Here is a 27,333-nt window from a genome sequence, read left to right as displayed (position 1 = left end):
TATTTGTCCTATAGCCCAAATGTGACTCAGGAACAAACATGGAGCAACACATTCCTTTCAAGGACAGTCATGAAGAAACTCAACAATACAGAGAACAGTGTTCTCCGAACCATCCTTCCCCAAAGCATAATTAACCAATTCAGGCTATGGGCGTAACATGGGGGTAATATCCTGCTTCTCTCACATCAGAGTAATGTCAAATAGAGGTGTTCTTCTCTAAAGAGTTTTGTGGTATAATATAGTGTCCGTTAGGGTTTGAGATCAAACTCAACCACATACTAACTCTGAGTCTGAGGTGTTTATTTTATTGTACTTCTAGGACTGACTTAAGAGATTTACAGACCTTAAGCACTTAAAAAGATTAGAGCGCCCACCCAAGTGTCACCTTGTATAATTAAAAATAAAACCAATCTTACCCCTAATATAAGTGAGGATGTTCAATAAATTTTGACTGTTCTCATTATAGTCTTTTTCAAAATTATCAAGTGTTAATTTTTCTTGAAAAATGAATTTTTTGCTTGCTATTCCCACTTACCTTGGTGTATGTCTGGGACATTTCAACATTTTTAAACTCCCTATAATCTTCAAGTTCATTAACTGAAAAATGTGTGGTAGACTATATATGTATCATTTTTAGTATGGTTCTCACACACAATAAGCTTTCAACAAATGTTAACTATCATTATTTTATTGTTATTACTATCAACATTAGTAGTAATGTTATCCTAAAGGATTGTTGTGAGAATTTATTTATTTAAGAAAAAACCTATCTGGTAAAGCACAGAACAGATGGTAAATAATGTTTCCTTTACTTCCATACCCACTCCTCCACTTTACCTCAATCCTCCACACTTTATTTTCTCTGAGTATCACAGAGTTCAAATAAGTATAATAAAGAAAATAACTTATAATGTCTCAGAATATAAAATATTAAACACCGTGTTCAAGGAAGAAGCTGAGATTCATATAATTAAAGAAATGTGGAAGGGAAGACACCCGAGGAAACCACTGATTTATTCTTTCACATAAATGATTTTAAACAACATGTAGTAAAGACAACATCACTGATTCAGATTGTTATTCTAAAGAAATAAAGGTTCTGCTACATTTTAAATCTGAATGTATGAAAAGTTAAAATATGATTTTTCATTTTTAAAAGACTATTTATTTTACAAATCAATTTTATATTATCATTACCCTTTGTTTTCATTTTGTGAAATAATATATAATTTTATTTTAGGGATTACCTGCAAGTCGTGTGAGATATAGAGTAGATGATGTCCAGTTTCCTTATCCTGCCAGTATTTTTGATGTAGAAGAAGATTCTGGAATAGTAATAACTCGAGTTAATCTTAATGAAGAACCTACAACAATTTTTAAGGTCAGTGCAGTGTTTTCTCTTTGGTGTCTATTTGATGTTTAACTTTTGATTGAGAGTTTGGTTTAACAAATAACCATACATCTTCCCATTTTCCTCCTTTTTAGTATTTTAAAATTACAAAACAATGCATTTTTTTACTGCATAGACACTTAGAAAATACAGTTAAGTAAAAGGGAAAAAAAACACTTGATATTTCACATTTTGGAGATTAATATTTACCATTTTAATCTCTATCCTTATGATAACATTCCCTGCAAATAAAAGTATACAAATATATATTTTAAAATAACATGATTGTATGATTGTATTATTCATACTTCTCTTTAAAATTTAAATACTATTAATGCTATTATTTAAATGGTTGTGTGATGTTCTATTGTATAATATACTATTTTTTTTTTTGTCCAATATCCTGTTGTTGGATAATTAGTCGTTTCCAATTTTTATTATAACCACCTTTGCTGTCGTGAAACTCCTTGTGCAGATATTATTTGCCACTTGCTATTTTTTTTCCTCAAAGTAAGTACCTAGAGGCAATTGCTGGTTCAAGTTTATGTACTCTTGATATGTTATACTTTTAGAAAATTTGAAATAATACTACCCTTCACTATTATCATAAATAATCCATTTTATTAAATGTTCGACTGTTTCCATTTTCTATAATTACTTAGAAAAAATTTTGTCCCTGGGAATAAAGCCTTTGACCGTACATTGGGGAAATACCGTCATCGGTTAACCTTGTGAATATCAGTGAGCACTCTGTCTCACTTAATTTCATCTCCATTTGAAATAATTGTTCTGTTTGTAAAGTATTAACCCAAACGCAGATTGTGGCTCTCAGGATGACCCTTGGTTGTGGTTACGTGATCTAGATTGAATTAGTTTAGATTGGTCACCTGCAGCTTTCAACATATACAATCTAGAGAAACACATAGTTTTGAAACTTAACATTTCTTAAAATAAACATTAGAATTCTTCTTGACATAATAGAGGTTATCAAAGCAAATGATCAATTATAAAAGCTATTTTACTAATAATATATAGAGATTACATCTTAAGACTAAAGCTTGTCTTTAGTTTGCATCATTTGAACATTTTCTGTTCTACAGTATGAACTTCATTTTATATAATTTAATTGTTTTTAAGAGAGTGTATATCAAAGTGTGTTAAACTATAAAGATTTCCAGTTTTATCCTCCAGAGTGAAGTATTTCTGCCCTATAATCTTGCAGACAATTCATTCACTGGAAAAATTAATTTCTTTTTATAAGCAAGCTAATTAGCTTTTCCTATCCATGTGACTGAATTTAATGCTTTTGAAATAGGTGTTGGCAGTTATAAAGTTTCATGTTTTTACTGTAGGCACCAGTGGGATTGTGAAAGAGAAAAGAGTTTATAATTGGAGAGATGTAGTATCATATACCTGTTTTACCGGTAGTTTTTTTTTTTTTATCATAGAGTTATTAACTGAACTTCTTTGAGTTTCCTCACCTGGCAAATGGAAATAATAATATCTACCTGTTGGGATTGTTATGAATATCCTAGCACAGTCTCTGCTACCTGGTAGGCAATGAGGAAATGATCACTGCTCCCCCTTTTGGAAACAGGCAGTCCAATAATTAAAAACATTCATAGAAAAATGATGCTTTTATTTTCTTCTTTTAAATCATCTTTAACTTGAATATTTTTTTACTTTTTAAGTTGGTGGTTGTTGCTTTTGATGATGGTGAGCCTGTGATGTCCAGCAGTGCCACTGTGAAAATTCTTGTCTTACATCCTGGAGAAATCCCACGCTTCACACAAGAGGAATACAGGTATTGATTCCTATCAGGTTTTGTAACATATGAAGGCTTTTATTTTGTTGTTTTTTTTTCTTTTGGTCTCTCAAAATTGATGTGATATGAATTTTCCAGTGAAGCAGGCTTCTAATTCTAGTTTAAGCTTTTTTAAATTAGCATAACATTATATTTATTTTAAAAGTTAATATGGTTAAAATGACAATTTAGTGTAAAGTATCAGTTTTAGTAATCCTTTGATGAATAATGGATCCTTTAAAAATACTTAAAGCTAGGTTTGAAAACGACAACATTGTGTTTGGGGGTTTAAATTGCAACTGATTAATGATCTCAGTGGTACGAAGTAGACATTTAGTTTCTTGTTACTGCCAGACACATTCATTTAATTTTGAGGTGTATCTGAAATGATATTTCCTATATAATCAGTGACAGAGAGAGAAAGAGAGAGAGTTTATGTTTATGTGTATAATATATATTATAGCTGTAAAGTTAGTATATATACCATCTTAGGTTAGGCTGTCATAACAAAATTCAAGGACTAAGTGGTTTAAACAACAGACATTTATTTTCTCACAGCTCTGGAGGCTGGAAGTCCAAGATCAGGCTTTCAGCATGGTCGGGTTCTGGTGAGAGGTCTCTTCCTGACTTGCAGACTGCTGCCTTCTCGCTATAACCTGACACAAAGGAAAGTGAAAGAAAGCAAGCTCTCTGGTATCTTTTCTTATAAAGGCATTAATCCCAAGATAAGGGCTCCACTTTTATGACCTCATGTAAACCTAATTACCTCCCAAGGGTCCTATCTCCAAATACCATCCCATTGAGGGTTAGGGCCTCAAAATATGAATTTTAGGGAACACAGTTGGGTCCATAGTGTGTGTGTGTGTATGTTAGAAAGTGAAGAATTTATTGAAAAAATAATGAAACTAAAATCACTATATGTTCATGGTTGCTTCATTATTGGATATAAATGAAAGAATGTTTTATAATGCCCTTCTGCAAATATAGTAGAATTTTCTTTCATGAGTTTTTAATCTCAATTAAGTTAAAACATTATGTACTTTTATTAGTATGTTAGGACCCATTGGAGATAGTTTTCTCACAAACATTTGAGGAGGCTCACTATATACTGTATTTTACTATTTACTTGTTCTGGACATAGCATTAAAAGGCAGCCAGTCATTACACTCCAGAGGCTCACAGCCATGGGTTGGAAACAAAGAACTATGTGAAAAATATAATACACTATAAAAACACAATAATAGAAGCTCAGAGTACTGAGGAAGCATGTCGGAGACACACTTACCTGTGTCTGAACATGATCAGCAAAGTTTTGAGCTGTTTCTTGAAGGAAAAATAGAGTTGAGCCACTCCACAAAAATGTAGAAGAATGCTCCATGCCAAAGAATCAGAATATACAGAAGTATAAATAAGGGATATGGGAGAATGTATTGAATAACAGAATATTTTACTTCCATCTATCTAAAGAAAATTGGAAGTTAAACAATTACATTAATTGAGGCTCAAGAAAAATGAAGATTTCATATAATAGAACATTTTATCATATTCTACAGTTTGGATTTTATTCTTCTCATAATTTCAAAGAACAACCTAAGAATTTTAAGCTGAAGCAGTGACTAAGATACCGAGGGAAGAACTAGCTGATGCATCTGGCAACATCTACCACATTAAACCAACAAGTTTTCACCTTTCATAAAAAGCTATCTTGACAATATTCAAGGACTAAATTAAATTATGCAATATCATTATAAGAAAATGCTATACAACACATATGTAAACCACTGAAATGTAAAATATATTTAAAACAATAAGAATTCTTGGTCAATTTGTGTTAAAGGTCATTTTCTTCCTTATGTCCATTAACTATTTTCTTTCCTTTTGTGTTGACTTGATAATCTGTGGACTCCAATTCTTTGCTGTGGGACATACAGTTTGCTGGATTTTTTTTTTTTTTTTTTTTTTGCGGTACGCAGGCCTCTCACTGTTGTGGCCTCTCCCGTTGTGGAGCACAGGCTCCAGACGTGCAGGCTCAGCGGCCATGGCTCACGGGCCCAGCCGCTCCGCGGCATGTGGGATATTCCCAGACCGGGGCACGAACCTGTGTCCCCTGCATCGGCAGGCGGACTCTCAATCACTCCGCCACCAGGGAAGCCCCAGTTTGTCATTTTAAAAACAGTATTTGTGAAGAATAGTTTTGTTCATGTTTGGTATTTTCTTTTTATATGTTCAACCAGTATCTTTGTCAAAATGCCTGCAGTGTTTCAAATTGCTGTGAAAGGCAACACAGTTTCCCTCTGTAAAAGAAAGAGAGAGAGAAACAAGAAGTAGGAGGAGGAGGAAGAGAAGGAGAAGAAAGAAGGAAGAAAGGGAGGAAGGGGGAAAGGTTGTTAACCTCATACGTCCCCTTCCCTCTCTTATTTTTCTTTCAAATTCATTTACTGCCTCAGCTGAATGCATAAAACTTCCAGAGACGCTAAGCAATCTTATTAATGCTTGATTTTCAGGATAATGACTTGTGTTGGAATTAAAGAATGGCAGAATATGCCACCCGAAGATATGTCACTTTGGCATAGGTTTATTTTGAGCTGAAAGCACTTAAAAAAACAGTAGATGTTTCACTCCCCGTTAAAGAAACTCAAGATAATTCTATGCAAACAGACCTTGATAAAATAATTTATATCTTCCTTTAGCCTCATCACATAGTTTAATTACGTTTCCACTATTGCCTCTCTTTGTTCATCCTAATATAAATGTATGTAGGTTTCACCATTTCTTTGAGTCTTCATTTCTTTATGAGGACTCCCATGCCACATGAAACTTATATGAATGTGTATGCTTTCTCTTGTTAATCTGTTTTATGTTAGCTTAATACTTGGGCTCAGCCTAAAACACCTAAGAAGCTAGAGATAAAATTTTATCTCCGCTATAGAATTGCTCCTGGTGGAAAAACTTCAACTTCACGTGATCAAATTTCAGGGACTCACAAAATGATAATGCAAGATTTCCAATCTTTGTACGGTATGGGGAGGAGGATGCTTATAGTTTACAAATAGAAAGCAGTAATGCAAGATAGCTAGCATTGCAAGTTGAGGTATATTTGGTTTTTACGTCTTAGGAATGTCTTCATTCCAATATTGACTTTTGAATTCCTTAGGAAAAAATTAGTTTTCAACAAATAACTAAGTATTAAAGAGAGATCCTAAAGATAAAATACTCATTTGTTTTAGAATTTTGAACCTGACCTCCCTCCCCTTGCCCAGTTATTTTTAGAATGGTCAGTCATGAAATCTTTAAACCTCAGGATAATAAGATTAGTTAGGGTAGATTGGGCTGCTGTAAAAAGAATCCCCTAAAGTTCATTGATAAAAATACATGTGTTTTTGGCTCATGTGAGAGTCTGAAGTGAGTGTTTTAGGCTGGCAGTAGCTCTTCTTCTTACAGTTTCTCCATGTGGTCATTCAGGCACCCAGGCCAAGTTATGGTCTTCCATCTGTAACATTCTGTTTCAAAATAATACCAACTATTGCCATCTCAGTCCATAGAAAGGGAGCAGGGGCAGAAATCCACATCTAGGGATTTCCTAAATCAAGGGAGGTAGGAGTTGCAAACTTCACATCAGCTCACATCCCATCTTGAAAATCCATGCAAATGTTTATGCATAGCCACAAAAGAGTGGAGAAATACTTCTCCTGGCTAGGCAGCTATGTCCTAGTTCCACTTCTATTATTGAGGAAAAAGGGGAAATGGTGTTTGTGGAGAACTAGCACATTTAACATATAATTTTAGACAAATTATAGACTTTAATTGCAGTAAGTCATTTTAAAATCACTTAGTTTCTATTAAGAATATATAATGTTGGGTACATGAACCAATGATGTAATAGTATAGAAACATTTTTATTTTTAAATATGTATTGGTGAAATAGATTACATTCTTCTTAAAATTGTAAAAGAATACTTTTTTAAAATTCAAAGCAAATCTCATATGAACATTTTTGGGTGTTTTAAATTATTCTAAATTATTTAAGCTTATCAAGTATTAATATTATATATTCCAAACCAAACCTTGCTGGACTTAAAGCTAAAGTTAAATTATAATTTACTATTGTTGCTTTACTATTTGGTTACAATTAACTACTTTCTCCATTTTCCTAAGAAGTCTAATTGTCTTCATCACTAAAGTAAAGCAAAAAGAAAATGAAAAAGAAACCATTACGGCAGAGTGTAAATGAGAGTCATGAGCTGTAGACTAGCTTTGTGGAGATCATCAAAAAAACTTGAGAGATGGCATTTACTATTTGATGAAACTTTTTCCAATGTACTGGTTTTACCTAGACAGGGAAACAAAATTCATTATTCTTTTTATGGAATTAAAAACATTTACATGTTGAACTACTGGTAATAACTTGGTCGCTGGAGTATAACAATTATGTTTTCTAAAATTATAGAAGTAAAAATAGCAATAAGAAATTCATAAACATCATAGTAAACGGTTTAATATTTACTAAAGGAAAAACCTACTAGATTGACAGCTAAATTTTTTGTTTGTTTTTAAGCTATGTTATTTTTTTTATTTTTTATTGAAGTATAGTTGATTTTAATTGTGTTAGTTTCAGGTGTACAGCAAAGTGATTCAGTTATATAATATATATGTATATATGTGTATATATGTAAATGTATATTATACATTCTTTTTCAGATTCTTCTCCTTTATGGGTTATTACAAAATATTGAGTATAGTCCCTGTGCTATTCTGTAGATCCTTGTTGGCTATCTATTTTACATATAGTAGTGTGTATATGTTAATCCCAAACTCCTAATTTATCCCTCCCCACCCTTTTCCTCTTTGGTAACCATAAGTTTATTTTCTATGTCTGTGGGTCTGTTTCTGCTCTGTATATAAGTTCATTTGTATCATTTTTTTTTAGATTTCACATATAAGTGATATCATAGGATATTTGTCTTTCTCTGTCTGGCTTACTTCACTTAATATGATAATCTCTAGGTCCCTCCATTTTGCTGCAAATGGCATTATTTCATTCTTTTTTTATGGCTGAGAAATATTCCATTGTATATACGTATACCACATCTTCTTTATCCATTCATCTGTTGGTTGATGGACACTTAGGTTGCTTCCATGTCTTGGCTATTGTAAATAGTGCTGCTATGAACATTGGGGTGCCTGTATCTTTTTGAATTATGGTTTTCTCTGGATATATGCCTAGGAGTGGGATTGTAGTATCATATGGTAGCTTTATTTTTGATGACATATACTTAGTAGGTTAGCTGATTAATGTAAAAGTGGAAATATAACAAAAAGTCAAACTCTTCTTTCACATACTTATGTTATGCCTCTGTTTCCTATTCTTAATTTAAAAGTTCCTTACTTTCTGCTAATGGTTCTTTGAAAAAGAAATAAGGAAGATTCTTCAAAATTATTCAAGGATTTTATAGACCACACTATATTATTGAAATAATTTAACTTATCAAAATTAGAAGAGAAATTTCTCACATTATTTTCTTGTTTATAATTTATAATATGGAGGTAAATTTTATGTGTTGGAAAAAATTTTGATTTTGTCTTTCCTCAAATCCTGTGAACTGAAGTTGTTTCTGGATGGTCTGACTTACATATTTTTTAAGGGTGGGAGGAATCTAAAAATGAGAATGCAATTTGCCCCATACCGATATATGTTTACTTTTATAATGGCCAGATTTACAGTTATTCTTAAGTATGCACTAGATTCTCTTTGGTCCCTCAAGCAGTTGTAATACTTAAAACAGACTCATTCTGTTAATTTCATGACTCTTCAAACCAGTCTTTCTTTGAGTCATTGAATTAGGTTAAATGGAGGATCAAGACATCATCTATTTGTCATTAGATGAACATCTACTTTTTCCAGAAAACACTGAGTTCTTCTTAAAACTTTTGAAAAGTATGTAACTCTTCAGACTGTATATTTATTTTTATAATTGTAAATAAGCAATCATGTTGTGTGGAAGCATGCATACAATCAGAATTTTCAAAAGTGTAACAAATTTCCATTTTCCTGCATCATTCTTGTTTTATTTGATTCTTTCAGTTTCTCTTTTTGACAAAGATAGACATATCAATAATTTAAGTGTCTTAGAGTCTGCATGCCCCAAGTCATCCTTCTTTATTCTCCCTCTCCTCCCTTTCCTTGAAATAATTTCTTAAAGAATTAATGGCATTTCTTTATCTTTGGTTGTCAAAGCAACACTTCCTTCTTAAAAATCATCTCCAGCTGGCTTCACTTCTTTTTTTTTTCTTTTTTTTGCGATGAATAAGTCCAAGTATTAGACCCTACCTTATACAAATTATCATAAATTTTGAGTTATTACCATTCAGGCAATTAAGAAGTTTCTCTCTATCCATATTCAATCTTATATCTTAATTTAAACCATTTTTCACAATTTGATTTTCATTGGAAGTAGAGAAAAATAGGTAATCTTACTCATAAAATTCTGTTCTCAAAGTCATACCATGTAATGGATGAAATAGACCATAAAGACCATTTATTCAGCCTAATAACTTAATACGTGATTTCTCCAATGTCCTTGCCACAAAGTTGACTATGCTTTTTTAAAAACCTTACAGTTGTGAGAAACTCACCCCTTCAATCTTTGGATAGCTGTGAATATTGGGAAATCATTCCTCATGCTTAGTTTATTATTGGTACATTTACTCTTCTAAATTATTTTATATGCATTTTTCTCTGAGCCTTCATCAGTTTTAGCATTTACTCATTTCAAGTAGTGTAAATGTAGGGGAGGAAAAATAACTTTTCTTGTACCCTTCAGATTTATTAACTGAGATCCCTGTCATAAAAGACAGATTAATAAGAGAAAGACAAACAAGTTTATTAACATGTATCTCTCATGTATACATGAGAGATACACAGGGTGATGAGTAACACAAATAGGTGGCTTCAGAATACAGGATTCAATACCATCTTAATGGGAAATGGGGAGGAAGGATGTAGGCCTCTTGGAAGAGAGTAAATAATAATTTTAAGAAAGATGAATTGGTCCCTGGAATAGATGGAAAGTATGATAGTTTGGGAGAAAGTTTACCTGGCTGTGCTATCCACTTCTAGTCTCCTCTTCTGTGAAAAGAGTCAGTCTTTACTGGTCGATGAAACTCCTGGAAAGAGAATCCATGATGATTAAGTTCCTTTTGGAGGATTTGTCTTTAGGTAGATAAGGGAACTCAGAGAAAGCCTCTCCCTGCATTTGCTGTTTTCTAAGTACCTACTGCTCAAAATAATCCATATACCAAAGCAGCTTATTTTGGGGTGGGGTGACATATTTTGCTGCCCTTTAATTGAAACTGAGCTAAACTTCTTACTTAAGACAGGTGTGACAAATAATACTCTCCTATTAATAATGAGCAGGTATCTTGATAAGGGTTGTGCTTATTGGGAAAGAGAAATCTGCATACCTGGTAATATCTGCCATTAATATGGAACAGATAAAGTGATAGTAGCCATGAAGTTGCCAAATTGAAAGAATATTAATTCCAATTTCTCATACTGGTTTAATACATCCATATGGCAAACTCTTCTACATTGTTATAATATTTAATAATGGTTAACTATCACAATCAAGGCTTTCTTTTTTGTCTCCACATAAATTAATACATATTAAGTCTATTCAATTTATTCATCTTCATTTTAATATATCAATATGTATTAATACTTATTTTAATATATATTACAGTTCTATATTAATATCTTTTAAAGTTTTTCATCTTTATTTTCCTAGAAATTTTTTTCTAAGTGTTGAATATTTTGTATTTAATTTATATCTTTCAAACTACTAATACTCCTTTTGAATTTAATCCCCTAAGGTACTGTATTAGTTTATGTTCATCCTCTGATAATTAGACATCAAGATGAAATTTAACAAGCAAGTATTTTATTAGGGGAAATACCTATGGGAGAGAAATGAGGAGAAAGCAGGGTAAGGCTAGGAGAACTTTAAAGCACATGCATTCTGACCCCAAGTGAAGAACAGGGAGAAAAGCTCATATGTAAACATCCTAGCCTACTGTGTCATTTGAGTGACTAATGTGTCATTTCAGTAAGTTTCTGCATGATGACTGGGGAGTCAAACCATGGTCTGATGTCAGAGATATATCCTGTGTTTCCCAGGAAGGGACCTACCTTAGCATCTCTGCTTTTCTTAATCACTCTGAAAGCAGTCCCTAGGAACATGACCTTCATACAAACACAGAAATATACTTCAGAGCACAGCAACTGGAACCTTGGTCAAGCATACTTCCTATAGTTGGAGATCTGAGAGGCACACTCTCATTGCTGCCTCCTGTCTTCATATCGAATAAGAGGTTTTCAGTCAATTATCTACATCGATCTTCTGGAAAATAGTTACACTCTCATAGTCAGAAAATACATTTTATATATCTTTCATTTAATCCAGACAGAAATATCAAAATCCCAATAGTAGTTCAAACACATAATATTACTTGAGAATAGATTGACTCCTGTAGGTCAAGTGAGTTATCATTCAGAAGCATGACATTTGGCTTTCATTTCAAGGTGATGGACTAAGACTTAAACACACTGGGATTCACTAGTCATGAGTTTTAGAGGTAAATACCATGGAAAGGTCAATGTGTTTGGAACAGACCATAGAGTCTAAATGTGAATATTGATTTTGAGTGGGAAATGCAGTATCTTATACAATTTATCAAAAATTTTACTAAAGATAATTATTTACAAATTTTCTAAACAAATATGTTACCAATATAGGATACCTTGGTATTTATTTAAAATGGAAGTGTATCAACATTGATTATTAAACTTTGCATGATTTAATGCCACATTTATATTAATTTTTAAGGATTCATGTATTTTAATATGTAATTCCCATAAACATAGAAACTCAAAATTTATATTTGTATATATAGAAAAGAGAAGGGGCAAATATTTGTAAGGTATTTTTATTACCCTCTGGAACAAGTTGTTATTTTTCTCTTAGAAAGATATCGTAAGTCATTTTCAATTTCTAGTATTACTCAAATTTAATATATCAAATCCAAAATAAGAATAACATACATATACATATTTTGACTTTTTAAAAATTCAGATACACTTGAATGAAGAAAATAATCTTGTCAGTTTTCCTGTTAAAGTAAAAATTTGATACTTTGCTGATTAATGTGCATTAATCTTGTAACAAATTACAATGCAGAAATTTTGTACACTTTATATTCAAAATAAATTTCTCAAATGGTTTTATACTGAAGAATAAAAATAGAGTAGACTTTATAAAGAACTCTAAAAGATAAACAGTCTACCTCCTGATATACAAAAACAGAAAAAGCATAATTTAAAATCCAGAAATCCATTTTTATATACTATGAAAAATGGAAACAATGTTATCACAATGGCCAAGGAAATGATGAGTGAGCAGTTCTAGTTAACATTTCATTATTCAAGAGAATTAAAATTACCTAATGTTGAGGAACATTGCCATTATTCTTATATAAACCATACAAGTTTGGATTCAGGAATTTTGAGAAAAGATTTTTAGTAAGTGCAGTAGTTTAGGAGGAATTATTGGTCTTGCTTTCGAAGAATGAAAAAGAAAAAGAAAGCTATGTGAAAACTAGAAGTATAAAATAAACCCATATGCAGAGAGCATCACTTGATTGCTAAAGTTGTTTTCTATTTTAATTTAGATTTATTGTTCAATGTAAGATCTGACTTTACTTGAAGTTAACCTTTCCTGTCTTTTTTTGGCACTACTAAAATATTGCCTCAAAAATAATAGATTTTGCCTCTTTCACTATTGAGTGACTCTGACAATCCTTCATTTCAGCTTTCATAGGCTTTCTCTGTATCCACATGGAATTTAATTTCTCCTTCACATGTTCAAGGTTATGTATAGTTTTTGACATTTGCTCACAGAGCAGAGTGAAGCAAGTCTTCCAACAACAAAGGACTCAGGTTCTAACAGTTCATTTTAAATCCACTGTTTAGAATTTAAAACAAATTTTTCCATACAAAGAGTTACTATAGATTCTGTTCTTTCATTGCATTCTCTCTATGAGAAATTTTGGTTCAAGTACAACATATAGTACATTACTTTTATTTTGTTAATAGTTAATGTAAACTTTTTTTTTTTGAGGAAAAATAACTTAATAGTGTCCTAAGGTTTAAATCCTGGCTGCACCTTTTATCAGCTGTTGCTTGAATTTGGGCAAGTTACGTAAGCTCCCTGAGGCCAACTTCCCTAGGGATCTGATACTTACTTTATATACAAGAGAAAGTACTTTGTAAAGTGCTAGGCACAGAAAACATGCTTAAGAAAGTAGTTGTGATATTCTTATTTAATAGGCTTATGCCAGGTGTTGGTCATGCAAAGATTTTTTTTAAATGTAGTTTTTGTTTTCAAGGAGTTTAGACAGAGGAAGGAAAGAAGCAATCCTAATTGCCTGACTTCTGGCTGCCCCCATGTGATGAGATGAAAAGCCTCTGTTTCTGTGTTTGGAAGAATAGCACACATTTACCATATTTTCAAAACAAGAGAAGTGGGAATAAATAATTGCCTAAAAGCAAATAAAGATATGAGGAAGAAAAAGTAGATACTAAGCAAAACAAAATGTCACAAGTTAATTTCTCTACCCTCATTGGTTAAGAGATCTTCAGCAGTTTTTGATTTTAAAATATTCTAGGGAAATATCACTCTAGTTGCAAGGTGGGGAATGAATTTCTATGAAATTTGAATGTTAGTTTAAATAATAATGCCTTGAATATATATGTGATGGTTAAAGATATATGGTTATAATTACCAAATGTGGATTGTTATTCTTTATATCATCTTCTAATCATCTTCATAAACAAAATAGCTCCTTCAATGATAGTCATGTAGAGGGATATTCCCACACTTAAGAGTCAAGTTCCTGATGTCCAGGATGAACAGGGCCCCTTACAGAATTGTTTGTGAAGCGTATTTCTATCTCACTGATGCTATATTTTACTTGTCTTTTTACCAAAGTTCTCAGAATGTTCTGTGAGCAGTGAATTTCAGTTCAGGGTAGGATGAAAAAGATGAAGCAGGAAAACTAGTTATTTTTCCTTAAATTTTACTAATTCATCCAGCATCTTTGTCCACTAATTTATTTAACAATTAAAAAAAATACAGGCACAGGGCTTCCCTGGTGGCGCAGTGGTTAAAAATCTGCCTGCCAATGCAGGGGACACGGGTTTGAGCCCTGGTCCAGGACGATCCCACATGCTGCAGAGCAACTAAGCCTGTGAGTCACAGCTACTGAGCCTTCGTGCTGCAACTACTGAGCCTGTGTGCTGCAACTACTGAGCCCGCGTGCCTAGAGCCCGTGCTCCACAACAAGAGAAGCCACTGCAAAGAGAAGCCTGCACACCTCAGTGAAGAGTAGCCCCCGCTCGCCGCAACAAAGACCCAACGCAGCCAAAAATAAATATAAATTAATTTTAAAATATATATATAGGCACAATGCTATGTACAGAGTATAAAATAGAGCAGTTAATAGGGAACACATGGTCTCTCTAAAGTGTTTAATTCATAAGAGAAGACAAACATTGAAAATGTTTACAAATGAGGTAAAATGGCTACTATATTCAAGTGGCATTAGTTCCTTTCCTCATCCTGTCAATGAATATTTATTGAATACATAACTGCACTAGAAATAATAGCACTGAACAAAATATACATGGTTCCTACCCTCAGAGATCTTATAATATATGTAGTAGATAGAAATTAATCAAATGATCATAAGAAACAGATTATAATTACAAACTTATGTGATATCGAAGAAAGGAAAAGAAAAGAAAAAAAAAGTGCTTTATGAGCACTTATAACAAAGCACACAACAGCAGCAGTGGGGGATATTAAAGCAAATTTGAGAAAAACAGGAGTTGAGATGTCAATAAGTAGTAATTAGACTTGTAGGTGAAGGAATATAGTGGACTCAGGAATTGGAAGGAAATTGCATAAAAATCCTAAATTGGAAAGGAGAAGACACATTCCAAGATTTAAAGAAAGGTTGAGGAAGAGAGAATGAACGTAAACTACTGTAAGATGAGGCAGAAATTTGGGGCATATTAGAGATTTGAGTTTTATTCTTTGAGCACTGGGAAGCCATTGAAATATGGTAAGCATGTAGTGGGCTAAGAAAGCTCAGATCGATAGTGATGTAAGTACATGTGAACTTTAAAAAGATGACAGACCACTCTGTGGAAGTCAGACAGGAAAGTAGTCAAAATGGATGAATATGGACTGGTCAAAAAAAACTATAGTATTTGAAGCAAAGAACAATGACAGCTGGCCTAGAGTAGGATGTTGGCGAAGGAAAATTGATGAGACCTAAAAGAAAATCTCCTAGACAAAGCAATGTTAAAGTGGAAACCTAAAGAAGTGCCCTAAAGAACTTGTCAGGGGAAGATTGTGCTAGGAAGAGAGAGCAGCATATATAATGACCCAGAGAGAGGAGAATTGTAAAATGTTCTAAGAATTCAAAGCCTAGTATAGACCACAGAAATCTCTGGGAGAGAGTAGTTGGTGATGAGAAGGGAGACATAAGTAGAGTCAGATTTTGAGGGTATTTATGAGCCATATTAAAGGCATTGTTCATTTTCAAGGAGAAATTTGAGGACACTGAAGGAATTATCTCTAATTTTAATCCATCACACCATGCCAGTATTCTCCTATCTTCCTCAGCAAAAAGTGGAAGAACAGTTAAGATTAGAAGAGTAAAATATTTTATGCAAATATTTAATGAGGTAAATGCCACATTTTGAATGATGATATAAAAACAGTAGCATTTTAAAAAATATATTCAAAATGTCACACATTATTTCTAATTTTATAACATTTACATCTCAAACTAAAAAATTATTCCAGGATTAACAGGTTTTACATGAATATTTTATTTCTTTATTTTCATTTCTCAGTGTATCAAGTAGGTATTATAGAAAAAAAGAGGGAAAAATCAAATTGCCAATCAGACATAGTAAGCATAATGAATCTGTTTTTGGTAAATGGACATTTAAAATCTTTATCTAATGGATTCTAAATAATAAATTACCATATTTAAAGGGAAATGTTGATAAACATTTATTAAACAACCTCTTGTTTGTTAAAACAATCTCTCAGGCTTTTCAAAGTTTAATAACTAGGGATGCTGTATGGATAAAAGAACTGGGTAGGGGATATCTAGCTATAAATTTTTTTCCAGTTTTTTTTTTTTTTTTTTTTTTTTTTTTTGCTGTATGCGGGCCTCTCACTGTTGTGGCCTTTCCCGTTGCGGAGCACAGGCTCCGGACGCGCAGGCTCAGCGGCCATGGCTCACAGGCCCAACCGCTCCGCGGCATGTGGGGTGTTTCCAGACCAGGGCATGAACCTGCGTCCCCTGCATCGGCAAGCGGACTCTCAACCACTGTGCCACCAGGGAAGCCCCTTTCCAATTTTATTGACATATAATTGACATGTACTATTGTATTCATTTAAAGCGCACAACATAATAACTTTATATATGCATGTATTACAAAATAACTACTACAATAAGTTTAGTTAACATTCATCACCTCATATAGTTACAATTTTTTTTCTTATGATGAGGACTTTTAAGATCTACTCTTTTAGCAACTTTCAAACATACAGTATAGTATTTTTCACTGTAGTTGCCATGCTGTACCTTCATTCCCAGAACTTACTTGTCTTATAACTGGAAGCTTGTACCTTTTGACCACCTTCACCCAGTTCCCTCACCCCCCACCTCCCACTTCTGGCAGCCACCAATCTGTTCCCTGTTTCTGTGAGTTTTTTTTTTTTTTAAGTTTCCACATATAAGTGAGATCATACAGTATTTGTCTTTTTCTGATTTATTCCACTTAGCATAATGCCCTCAGGGTCCATCCATGTTGTCACAAATGGCAGGATCCCCTTCTTTTTCATGACTGAGTAATACTTCACATATTTACATATATATATAAAATATATATCATAATAAAAACTAAATCTAGAATTAATGTATTGATTACTTCTTTAGCAAAAACTTGAAAATGAAATACCCCCACTTCCTAAAATAATGTTGAATTTATCTGTCTTAAGGTATTGAATACTTAATCCATCTTAAGATATATATCCTCCTACCTAGATAGCATGATTGTAAATATTTACTGTCTTTCTAGGGTATGAATAACACTTAATGAAAAATGATTTATCCCTTTCTTTCTTAGAAATTCTAGCAGAATTTGAACATCTATTTTTATTATGCTATTTTTGAGGTAGTACATTCATTCAACTGTTAAAAGTAGAATTGAATTGAAATATTAAATGCTCTACCAGAGTATCTGTTTTTCTTTTTTGATGTTATGTGTATGACTACACTAATATATTTCAAGATTCTATGGTGATTCATTAGGTAAGAAATAGTTTCTTACCTAATGGCATAGAGTCTAGTGGAATCAATAGAAAACAACAAATAAAAGCATTAGAGAGCCTGTTTCAGAAGATTACTGTCATGCCCTTCAAAAAGTCCAAATGTACAGATTCATCTATAAAGGAGAAAATAAACACTCCTTTTTTTTTAAACATCTTTATTGAGGTATAATTGCTTTACATGGTTGTGTTAGTTGCTGCTGTATAACAAAGTGAATCAGTTATATGTATACATATATCCCCACATCTCCTTCCCTCTTGCGTCCCCCTCCCACCCTCCCTATCCCACCCCTCTAGGTGGTCACAAAACACCAAGCTGATAAATAAGCCAAAATACAAAACTGTTTTCTCAGAGGTTGTTACTTAACGACCTACATCGTAGCCTATTTTTAGTAAGTAAATCAATTAGCCAGAAATGAATATGCCTGGTCTAGTTATTCATCAGACCATGCAGCCCGCTGATTCCACTTACAGATACTTTGTTGGTATTTGGGGAATATAAAATATAAATGATGCATGCCATGTTTACTACTGAACTTTTAACCAGATATCTGGTATTAATGTATTTACTACATTTTACTGTAACTGTTTACACAACTATCTGGTTTGCTTGTGAAGCTATAAACTCCATGACTGCACAATTCACTTCCTCTATCCTGTCTTTGTGTCTTTACTACCTAGTGGATGTCAGGCACATGGTATATGTTCAGTAAATATTTTTTGAATGAATGAGTAAACTCCTATGCATAAAATAGTTACATTTTAAGTGATTTTGTTGTTGTTTAAGTTTCAGAGCCAGCCTATACCAATCCCACCCCACAGTAGTTGTTTTTGAATGAAACCCCAAAAAGTCTATGAATTTAAATCTGTAAAGACAGTAAAAAGAAAAATATTATCCCCATTTCAGATATAAAATTGATGTGATTGAGAACTGAAAAGGGAAAATCAGAGTGCATAAAACATAGTCTATAATATTAGCCACGATAGATATTAATAAGTATTCCAGTTTTATTTTTATTGTGTCTACTGTCTATGAGACAAAGCTACACATCATTATAATATTTAAGCTAAACTTCCAGAAGCGTAGCTTATAAAGTGATATATTAACAATGGCTATAATTTATGGAGTACCTACCACATGCTAGGTGTAAGGAAAACTTTTTGTATGCATTATATCCTTTAGTGAACTCAACAGTCTTCTGATCTAGTTAATGTCCCCATTTTACAAATAAAGAAATAAGGTCAGGGAAACTAAGAATTTTCCCAAGGTCACATAGCTAGTAAATATGAGAGCCATAATTCAAACTCAGAGCTATTAGAATCTGAGAAGAGTGTTCTTAGCTTAATTCTAGTCTGTGAAAGGACATTCACTGCTGTAGAGTAAGCACTAAAGGTTGGTGAGTAGAGTGAGGGAAGCAAAGGACAGAGGAAGGCAGCAGGGAGAAAGTCCATTATTCCCCAAAGACATGATTTCAAACCACTCCTATCTGAATCACCTGGGGACCTTTTATAAATGATAGTCCTGGATCTGACTGTATGGACCTACTAAATGAGAATCTTTAAGCATGATGCAAAAGTCTGAAACTTTAATAAGTTATTCAGTTAATTTTTACAGTTTAAAGTTTTAGAGCCAATGACTAAGAAAGATTAAACTCTGTTAATTCAAACAGTAAATCAGTCACTCAATCAATCAAACAAACAGACTGCAGATTTAGCTTTCAAGTAGTTTTCTGAACTTGAGAAAGTGCTTACTACTCAGGACCTCAGTTTTCTTGTCTTCCAGACGGGGTCACTTCATGGATCTGAATAGAAGCAAAACTCTTAACAATAGTAAGTTCACTTCAGAAAAGATGTAAAAAGCAGTGTCTAACCATTGGTCTTTCATTCATTTTCTTATCTACAATCCATCCTAAGAACTGTAGGAAAGCTGGCGTCTCTCTCCTGATTCACGTCTTCTTTAGACTGTTTTTCTCAGTTAAATATGTCAAATTAGATCACCCGGATGCAATTACTCCAAGGTTACAAATAACAGGAGTTCCAGTGGGTGTTTTTTTTTCCTTCCCATTTTCATTAAATTCCCTCATAGTAGATATAAAATCAGTTCCTTAATTGGCACTGATTTGCAAATATATTGAATTCAAACATGTCAAAATAAATTAATTTGTCTCTCAGTAGAAAGAAAGCAATACAGCCAGATTGAATCCCAGTGAAATTTTATAGCACTTATTTACAAACACTTTTATATCCTAAACTGCACAGCATTTAAAATAATTAGGGGCTTTATGCAGCACATATAACATTTACTTTTACTGCTACTTCTTAAAACCAATGATAAAAGTAAATTTTAAAATAATTCTTCCATTTTATATTTATACTGTAAAACTGGGGCTAACATTTGGAAACCACACATTCCGTTATTTTAGTATTGTCATTATTCAGATGACCCAGATACATTAAAATATTTAATTGAGAGATTTATTGTAATCTATATTTTCCAAAAAATCAATTTTAAATGTTAAACAAATATCTATGAATTAGTTTATACATTCATAAGAAAATTATGGTGTATGTGTTTTGCATATCAATTCTGTAGCAGTTAACTTTTCTAGGTCACACTTACTTTATTTGCAAAAATGTATTTCTAAACAACAGACTTGGAGTTATTTTGATCAACTTTCTTCTTACTAAAGTGCACCTATTTGTAGTACACTTATGATTCAGCAATAAAACATATCAAACCACAAAAAGATATGGGGGGAGGCTTAAGTACATATTGCTAAGGAAAGAAGTCAGGCCCCAAAGACTACATACTATATGATCCCAACTATGTGACCTTCTGGAAAAGGCAAAAGTATACAGACAATAAAAAGATCAGTGGTTGCCAGGTATTTGGGTGGGGGTAGGGGGACAAATAAATGAGGAACAGGAGATTTTCCATCACTGAAACGATATTCTGTATGATACTGTATGTAATGGTGGATATATGACATTATACCTCTGTCCAAACCCATAGAACATAAAGAATGAAACCTCATGTAAACTATGACCAAAGTGCTGCCTTTGAGGGATAAGTAGTAGCCAGTGCTGCCATCTGGAATATGTCAGGACATGTAGGCATTAAACCCAATTCAGATCAAGCTTTGTGAAAGAACCTTTAGTGAAGGTCCTTCCTTAAGGCATTTTAAAAATGTAAAACCGTTAGTCACTCCAGGGCTCCAAAGTCCATGTCTGTTTAAAATATACCATTTTCTTTAGCATCCTCTTCGCAACCCTTTTCTGGGGAAAGGGAATCCAGTAGGTCTTTTGACTCTTAAGCTTCATCAGTAAGTCTATATATTTTCACTAGTGAGCCCTAGCTCTTTCAAGTGTCTTTTATTGTAAGAGGGCTTTTTCTCAATTATATTGGCAGTAAATCTGGCTTTAAAAAGTAGAATTCTTGAATTTCAGATTCCAAACAACTATTAGTTTTGAATTAGTTATTAAAAAGTTAAATTGGCAGAGGGTTAATGATACATTGTTTATTATAAAATGGATGAAGTGCAACTACAATTATGTGAATTGATAGCAAGAGAAAAAAATTGTTTAAAAAAAGTGGCTTATGAGGAATCATTTATTTGGCTATAATTCTTTGCTTCTGAAATTAAGTAATAGATTTTGATTGTATTCTACAGGAAGAAGGGGAATGATAAATCACATTATATCGGACTCAGAATGGTAGAATTGGAAAATACTTTACAAATAGTTTACTGTAAAAATCATAAATTGTCAGCCCACAGATCAAACCAAGTCAGGCGATGCTTTAAAAAATAAATTTCGTTGGATGCCAAAATGTAAAAGATCATAGAATTTACATAAAAATTTGAATTTCCTTTTTCCATTTTAAAATCACTCTGGACTTGCATTATTGCATGCTGATTATCCTTATTAAATAGAGTATGTAGTGTCCAATTCCTTTCCACCCCTTTCCCCATTAATTTATTGCCAACCCATTTTATTTAACTTTCTTATCTTTTTATCCTCTCTAACATCTGATTTTATGGATCCTGATTTACACCAACTCCTTCATCTTATATTCAAGTTATATGTGACTCCAAAGGGAATATGTAATTTGCCCCATCATGTAACTTGTACTTTCCAGGGCATAAAACAAAAATAAAATGGGCCTTCCCTGGCAATAAAATAGAAAAGAGTTGAAATTTTGTAATCTAATGCTCATTATCATAAAGGTTGATTTAAATCTAGCCAGGAGAAAATAGCATTTTTTTGTGTGTGTGTGTGGTACGCGGGCCTCTCACTGTTGTGGCCTCTTCCGTTGTGGAGCACAGGCTCCAGACGCGCAGGCTCAGCGGCCATGGCTCACGGGCCCATCCACTCAGTAGCATGTGGCATCTTCCCGGACCGGGGCACAAACCCGTGTCCCCTGCATCGGCAGGCAGACTCTCAACCACTACACCACCAGGGAAGCCCAGAAAATTGCATTTTTATAGTATGTTTTGATTCTGGTAGAAAGAAGTATGTTGGAACAATTAAGACAAAGGTTACTGAGATATTTTGTCTAGAAGTAAATCTGTTTTAAACATTTACTAACAAATAGAAGTTTAAATGTTTTTTAGTGGTGGGCGTAGGATTTGAATTCCTTCTTAAACTATGTCAGTTGGTTTTTCCAGTATTAATCATTTTCATCCTGATTGTACAAAAATATGCATAAAATATTTTATTTTTAAAGTTTGAAATGAAAGATGGCATTTTTATAATGTTAAAGCTGAAGGCATATTAGCTGCAGACTTTATATTTCTATACTTTATACGGATCAAGAGTTCATTATGAAATAATTATGGAAAGTATAAAATTTAGCTCTTATCTCACATAGTAACAAGATAGGTGAGTAAACAATTTAAACAGCTTCTGTTTCCACAAAAAGAAATTCAGTATATGAAAATCATCACAGAATATGACTAACATATGTTTTCTTATATCACACTTAAGTTGTATGAAATTTGATCTGTCGTTAAGTTAACAATTCATTGCTCTAATATCCAAGCCATGTGTATTAGTTGTCTGTTGCACCTTAATAATACTACTGCAAATGTAACGAGTTCAAACAACACACTTATTATCTTGAAGTTTCTGTAGGCCAGGAAATTGTTGGCTGTGTCCTCTGTTTCATAGTCTCACACAGGTTTTAGTCAAGATGTTGGCCAGGGCAAGAATCTCACTTGAGGCTTGACTAGAGAAGGGTCTACCTCCAAGCTCATGTGGTTGTTGCTAGGATTCAGTTCCATGTGGGATGTTTTACTGAGGGCCTTAGTTGCTTGCTGATTGTTGGTCAGAACTCACAGTTCCACATCTCCACTCACTTCATTAAATCCAGCAAGGGAAGTAGTCAGAGTCCGCTAGCAAGAAGTTACAAGTTATAATCTAATATAACATAGTCACTGAAGTGACATCCCATCTTGTTTGCTGTATTCTGTCCATTAGAAACAAGTCACAGTCTGCCCCTCCTACAAGAGGAGATACACAAGGGTAGGAATACCAAGGTGAGGATCCTATTGTGTTTCCATAACTCTTTAATTTTAACCCTTTCCAGGTTTAATGATTTCACAATCACCAAGGTCAACCACTAGCCAATGTTGCAAACAACAATTAGTCTTAGTGTCTGTTTATAATCTAAAATATCATAGAAAAAGATATCTATTCATAATCCATCAAAACTAACCTTAGTGTCACTTTTCTAAGTGCCTTCCTTTTTGTGGTAGTCTACTGTCATTTTCGGTTCAAAATTACCAAAGGCATCCTTATTTCACTAAACTGACACTGTGACGATGCCTAGGTAAATTGCTTATAAAATATAATTGTGTTACCTCAGATATCTTTCTTTAGAAGTCTACTTAGGTAAATGTATCCTTTTCTTATCTAAATATATTTTTATTCTTTGGGACTCTTTTGATTGCAAGTGATTGAAATACTAGTTAAAGGAGAATTTATTGTTTTAGTAACTGAAATGATGAGTTTACCTAGCTTCAAGTATAAAAGCATTTAGATTACTAGTCAAAGTGTACAGGATGTATTTTCAACCTTTAGTTATTTCATTTGTGTTGCTTTATTATCAGAAAGAACCCCCTCATAGGGAGAAACATTAATATTCTAGTCAATAACAACAAAAAAACTTTTTTTTTTTGGTTACAGTAACATTCTTGGACAAGACTTTCATTGGGTTTGCATGAAACATTTACCACACATGAACATAAAGCAAAGCAAAATAAAGTGCCCTCATTGGCCAGAGCTGGGTAGTGTGTGTCTATCAATATACCTGGGGGATTGGGTCAATTCTACCCAAACCATTTAGACTAACAATGAAGGAGGTATGGTTATCCAAAGCAATATCTGGATGCTATTAACAAAAGAAGGCAGAAAATATGCAGAGAAGTAAAATTAAACAAATAAATAGATAAATACTTTATAATTTTCATTAAAAAATTATACAGGTTAGTTCTTACTCTTTATCAAGAAATAGTTATTGACCGTTCACTGGAGATATGGACCACCATTAGGTGCTATAACATCTGTCTGTAAGATAGATCATTTTACATTTGGGTAATTTTAGTCTATCAAGTATATGGAGTACAGTAGCAAAGAACATAGCATTTTGGACAAGATGTTTAAGAAGGATTGTATGTACTTAATATTTCAGACTGTATTTGTAGCTCAGAATTTGTTATAAAAGACTTCATGTAAGCACAATATAATTGTGTAATGTAATCTAGATTAGAAGAACTGAGAAGATGGAGATAAAAATGAAAGGTAATATTAAGAGAGTGAGTATTACAAGATAAAAGGCCATGTGAAAGAGTGTCAGTAGGATTTATCTTATCAGTTTGAGGAAAGAGGCTAAAGCTTATAGAAATCAGATGGGTTAGATAGATTGGACTTTAAAAAGATTCGGAGATGTTAAAACTTTATATTTAAGAATTTTCTAAATCTGTTGGAGTTGGATGATATAAGTATGTGAATTGTAAGAGTGAGATTGTTTGCATTAGTTTATGAAGGTAAAGTTATAATAGCCTAGTCACAGTGACCAATATTGTAAAATAAAATGGATATTTTGAGAATGAGATACTGTGTTGTTGAAAATATATTTTTAAAATTAAGTATCATGCAAACTATTATATATAGGATGGATAAACGACAAGGTCCTACTGTATAGCACAGGGAACTATATTCAATATCTGTGATAAACCGTAATGGAAAAGAATATGAAAAAGACTATATATGTATAACTGAGTTACTTTGCTGTACAGCAGAAATTAACATAACATTGTAAATCAACTATAATTCAATAAAAATTTAAAAATAAATAGATAAATAAAATTAAAGGTCATAGTACTGGGGGAATAATATGGTTACAGTTAAGTAAAATAAGTGAATTCAAAAGAAATATTAATTTTGTGATGCCATCCATTCAAATACGTTTAGTACAGTTAAAGTTTAAAGTAGAGCAGGGTAAGGACTAGACTAGAAAGAGATATCTGGAGGCCATTTGCTTAAATATGCTAATATTACCAACATAAAAGCAATATTTTTCTTTAGCAACTTGAGATAGCAAACTGTATCTACCTATTGCATTCTGTCCAGAAGTTGAGACAAGTAAAATGAATTTTATACAATTTTTGGCAGATAATAAAGTAGTAATATACAGGTAACAAGACATTCTTAACAAAGAACATTTGCATAATTTTGAACACAGTTAGGGCTGGAGTCTGAATGTGTTACTTTGTTGAAAAGTTCAAAAAATAGTATTATTCAAATAAACACACACGCACAATACTAACATATTCTATTATTAAATTCAAAACTCCATCATGACAAAATGGACAAGGAAAATAAATTATCTTTAAACCTGCAGACCGCCTCCAGTAAGTGAACTTGCAACCAGAGGGACTATGGTTGGTGTAATTTCTGCTGCAGCCATCAATCAGAGTATTGTGTACTCCATTGTTGCAGGAAATGAAGAGGGTGAGTATATGTTTAGTCTGTGTTTTCATCATAAAACAATAAACTTAGATTTGGAATAAATTTCAGATTTAATTACTCTTTACCCTATTTTTCTAGTAAGATGTGTCTGACTTAAATGTAACTATGTGCTGAATCTGATTAAAAATCCAGTTATATTGACAAATGCTATTTATTTCCCTTAGGGAATACTCAATATCCAATTCTGAAAGTGTTCCCCTCCCCCTGAATTAGGGATATTTTAATAACGTGTTCAAAATTAATGCATACTTTCAGCTTTTGGTCATAATCATAGCCTGCAGTAGTCTCTTGCCACTGTTTTGTGCCATCCACAGCCCTTACCCCATGTCATACATTAACTAATCCTGAAGAAATTTTAGGAACAGAAATAACTGTGAATGCCCAAAGAGCCACATCCATGATAAAAAGCCTTTTGTATGAGTCCTCAAACTGTCAAATCAAACATATAATCAACAGTTATAAGTAAATAAATAATTTGAGTTTTGTCTACCATCACTTTTCACTGAGAATGGAATGGTTTGCTAACCTGTGGGAATAAGTTCATAACTCAGTTTTTCAATTTGCATATTGATTCTTTGTTTCACCTATGACCCACAGGTTAGTTGTCCTTTGGTTTTCCCTTTTTATGAGTTAAATGGTCTGGCATGTTGTAGGTGGTAAAAAAACAAACAAACTAAAAACCCAGTTAATATATATTTAAAAAACACATGCATATTCAATATTAAACGAATGAATGTTAATGTTGTAAAGCAGTTTGCAAGGAAATTATAAAAGCTGTTTTCAAGTATTTCAGTGACCAACCATTACTGGAAATTACTGCCCCTGAAGCAAGTGCTCAATGTAGTACTTTTCTTATTGTCTTTGTTTCTCCTGTGCTGTTATGCCTCCTCTCCAAATATTACTGACTTTCCTTTTTCCTTGAACTTATAACATCTGACTGAAGCTAAGCTTTCTGAATCTGTTCTTATAATTTTTTCTGTAATTCTATCTGTTCTCTTCCTTGAAGTTAGCAAAGTGGCTCTACTTATTACCCACACTCCACCACAATGATTCTTTTTACATTCAATTTATTTGCTTATCAATTTATTCAACTAATATTTATTAAGCATCTATCATGTACTCAGTACCTTCTAGCTACTTAGGATACAGCAGTGAACAAAATAGACAGATCCTTGCCCTCATAGAATTTATCAATCCAATAAGAGGAGATAGTAACAATTATTAAACAATTATTAAGCTAATAAACATATAGTGTTTAGGCAGTGATAAATGCTGTGGAGAAAACCAAAGTGAGGAAAAGACAGAGAGAGTGAAAGAGGTGGGATATTACAAAGGTTGCCAGTGTGCCCTGCCCTTCACTCAAATATATATGACCAAATTTATTTTAATAAATAGACTTCAGGGGCTTCCCTCGTGGTGCAGTGGTTGAGAGTACGCCTGCCGATGCAGGGGACACGGGTTCATGCCCCGGTCCGGGAGGATCCCCCAATGCCGCGGAGCGGCTGGGCCCGTGAGCCGTGGCCACTGAGCCTGCGCGTCCGGAGCCTGTGCTCGGCAACGGGAGAGGCCACAACAGTGAGAGGCCCGCGTACCGCAATAAATAAATAAATAAATAAATAGACTTCAGGGCAAAATATTTTAAG

At 33.2% G+C, this 27,333-nt stretch overlaps 1 protein-coding gene across 1 annotated transcript in view; it reads left to right on the top strand.

Moving 5' to 3' along the window:
* PCDH15 (protocadherin related 15) overlaps positions 1 to 27,333 on the top strand; it is a 689,667-nt gene that overhangs the window by 562,641 nt on the left and 99,693 nt on the right. The window contains exons 23-25 of the mRNA XM_024744857.1: positions 1,241 to 1,381; positions 3,082 to 3,194; positions 25,563 to 25,672. Of these exons, the coding sequence (XP_024600625.1) occupies positions 1,241 to 1,381; positions 3,082 to 3,194; positions 25,563 to 25,672 (364 nt within the window). The remainder of the gene's footprint in view (positions 1 to 1,240; positions 1,382 to 3,081; positions 3,195 to 25,562; positions 25,673 to 27,333) is intronic.

Source organism: Neophocaena asiaeorientalis, unplaced genomic scaffold (assembly GCF_003031525.2).
Source record: "Neophocaena asiaeorientalis asiaeorientalis breed wild unplaced genomic scaffold, Neophocaena_asiaeorientalis_V1.1 scaffold131, whole genome shotgun sequence".
Lineage (NCBI taxonomy): Eukaryota > Metazoa > Chordata > Mammalia > Artiodactyla > Phocoenidae > Neophocaena > Neophocaena asiaeorientalis.
Note: the sequence above shows the minus strand (reverse complement) of the source record. Positions and strands in the feature narration are given on the sequence as shown.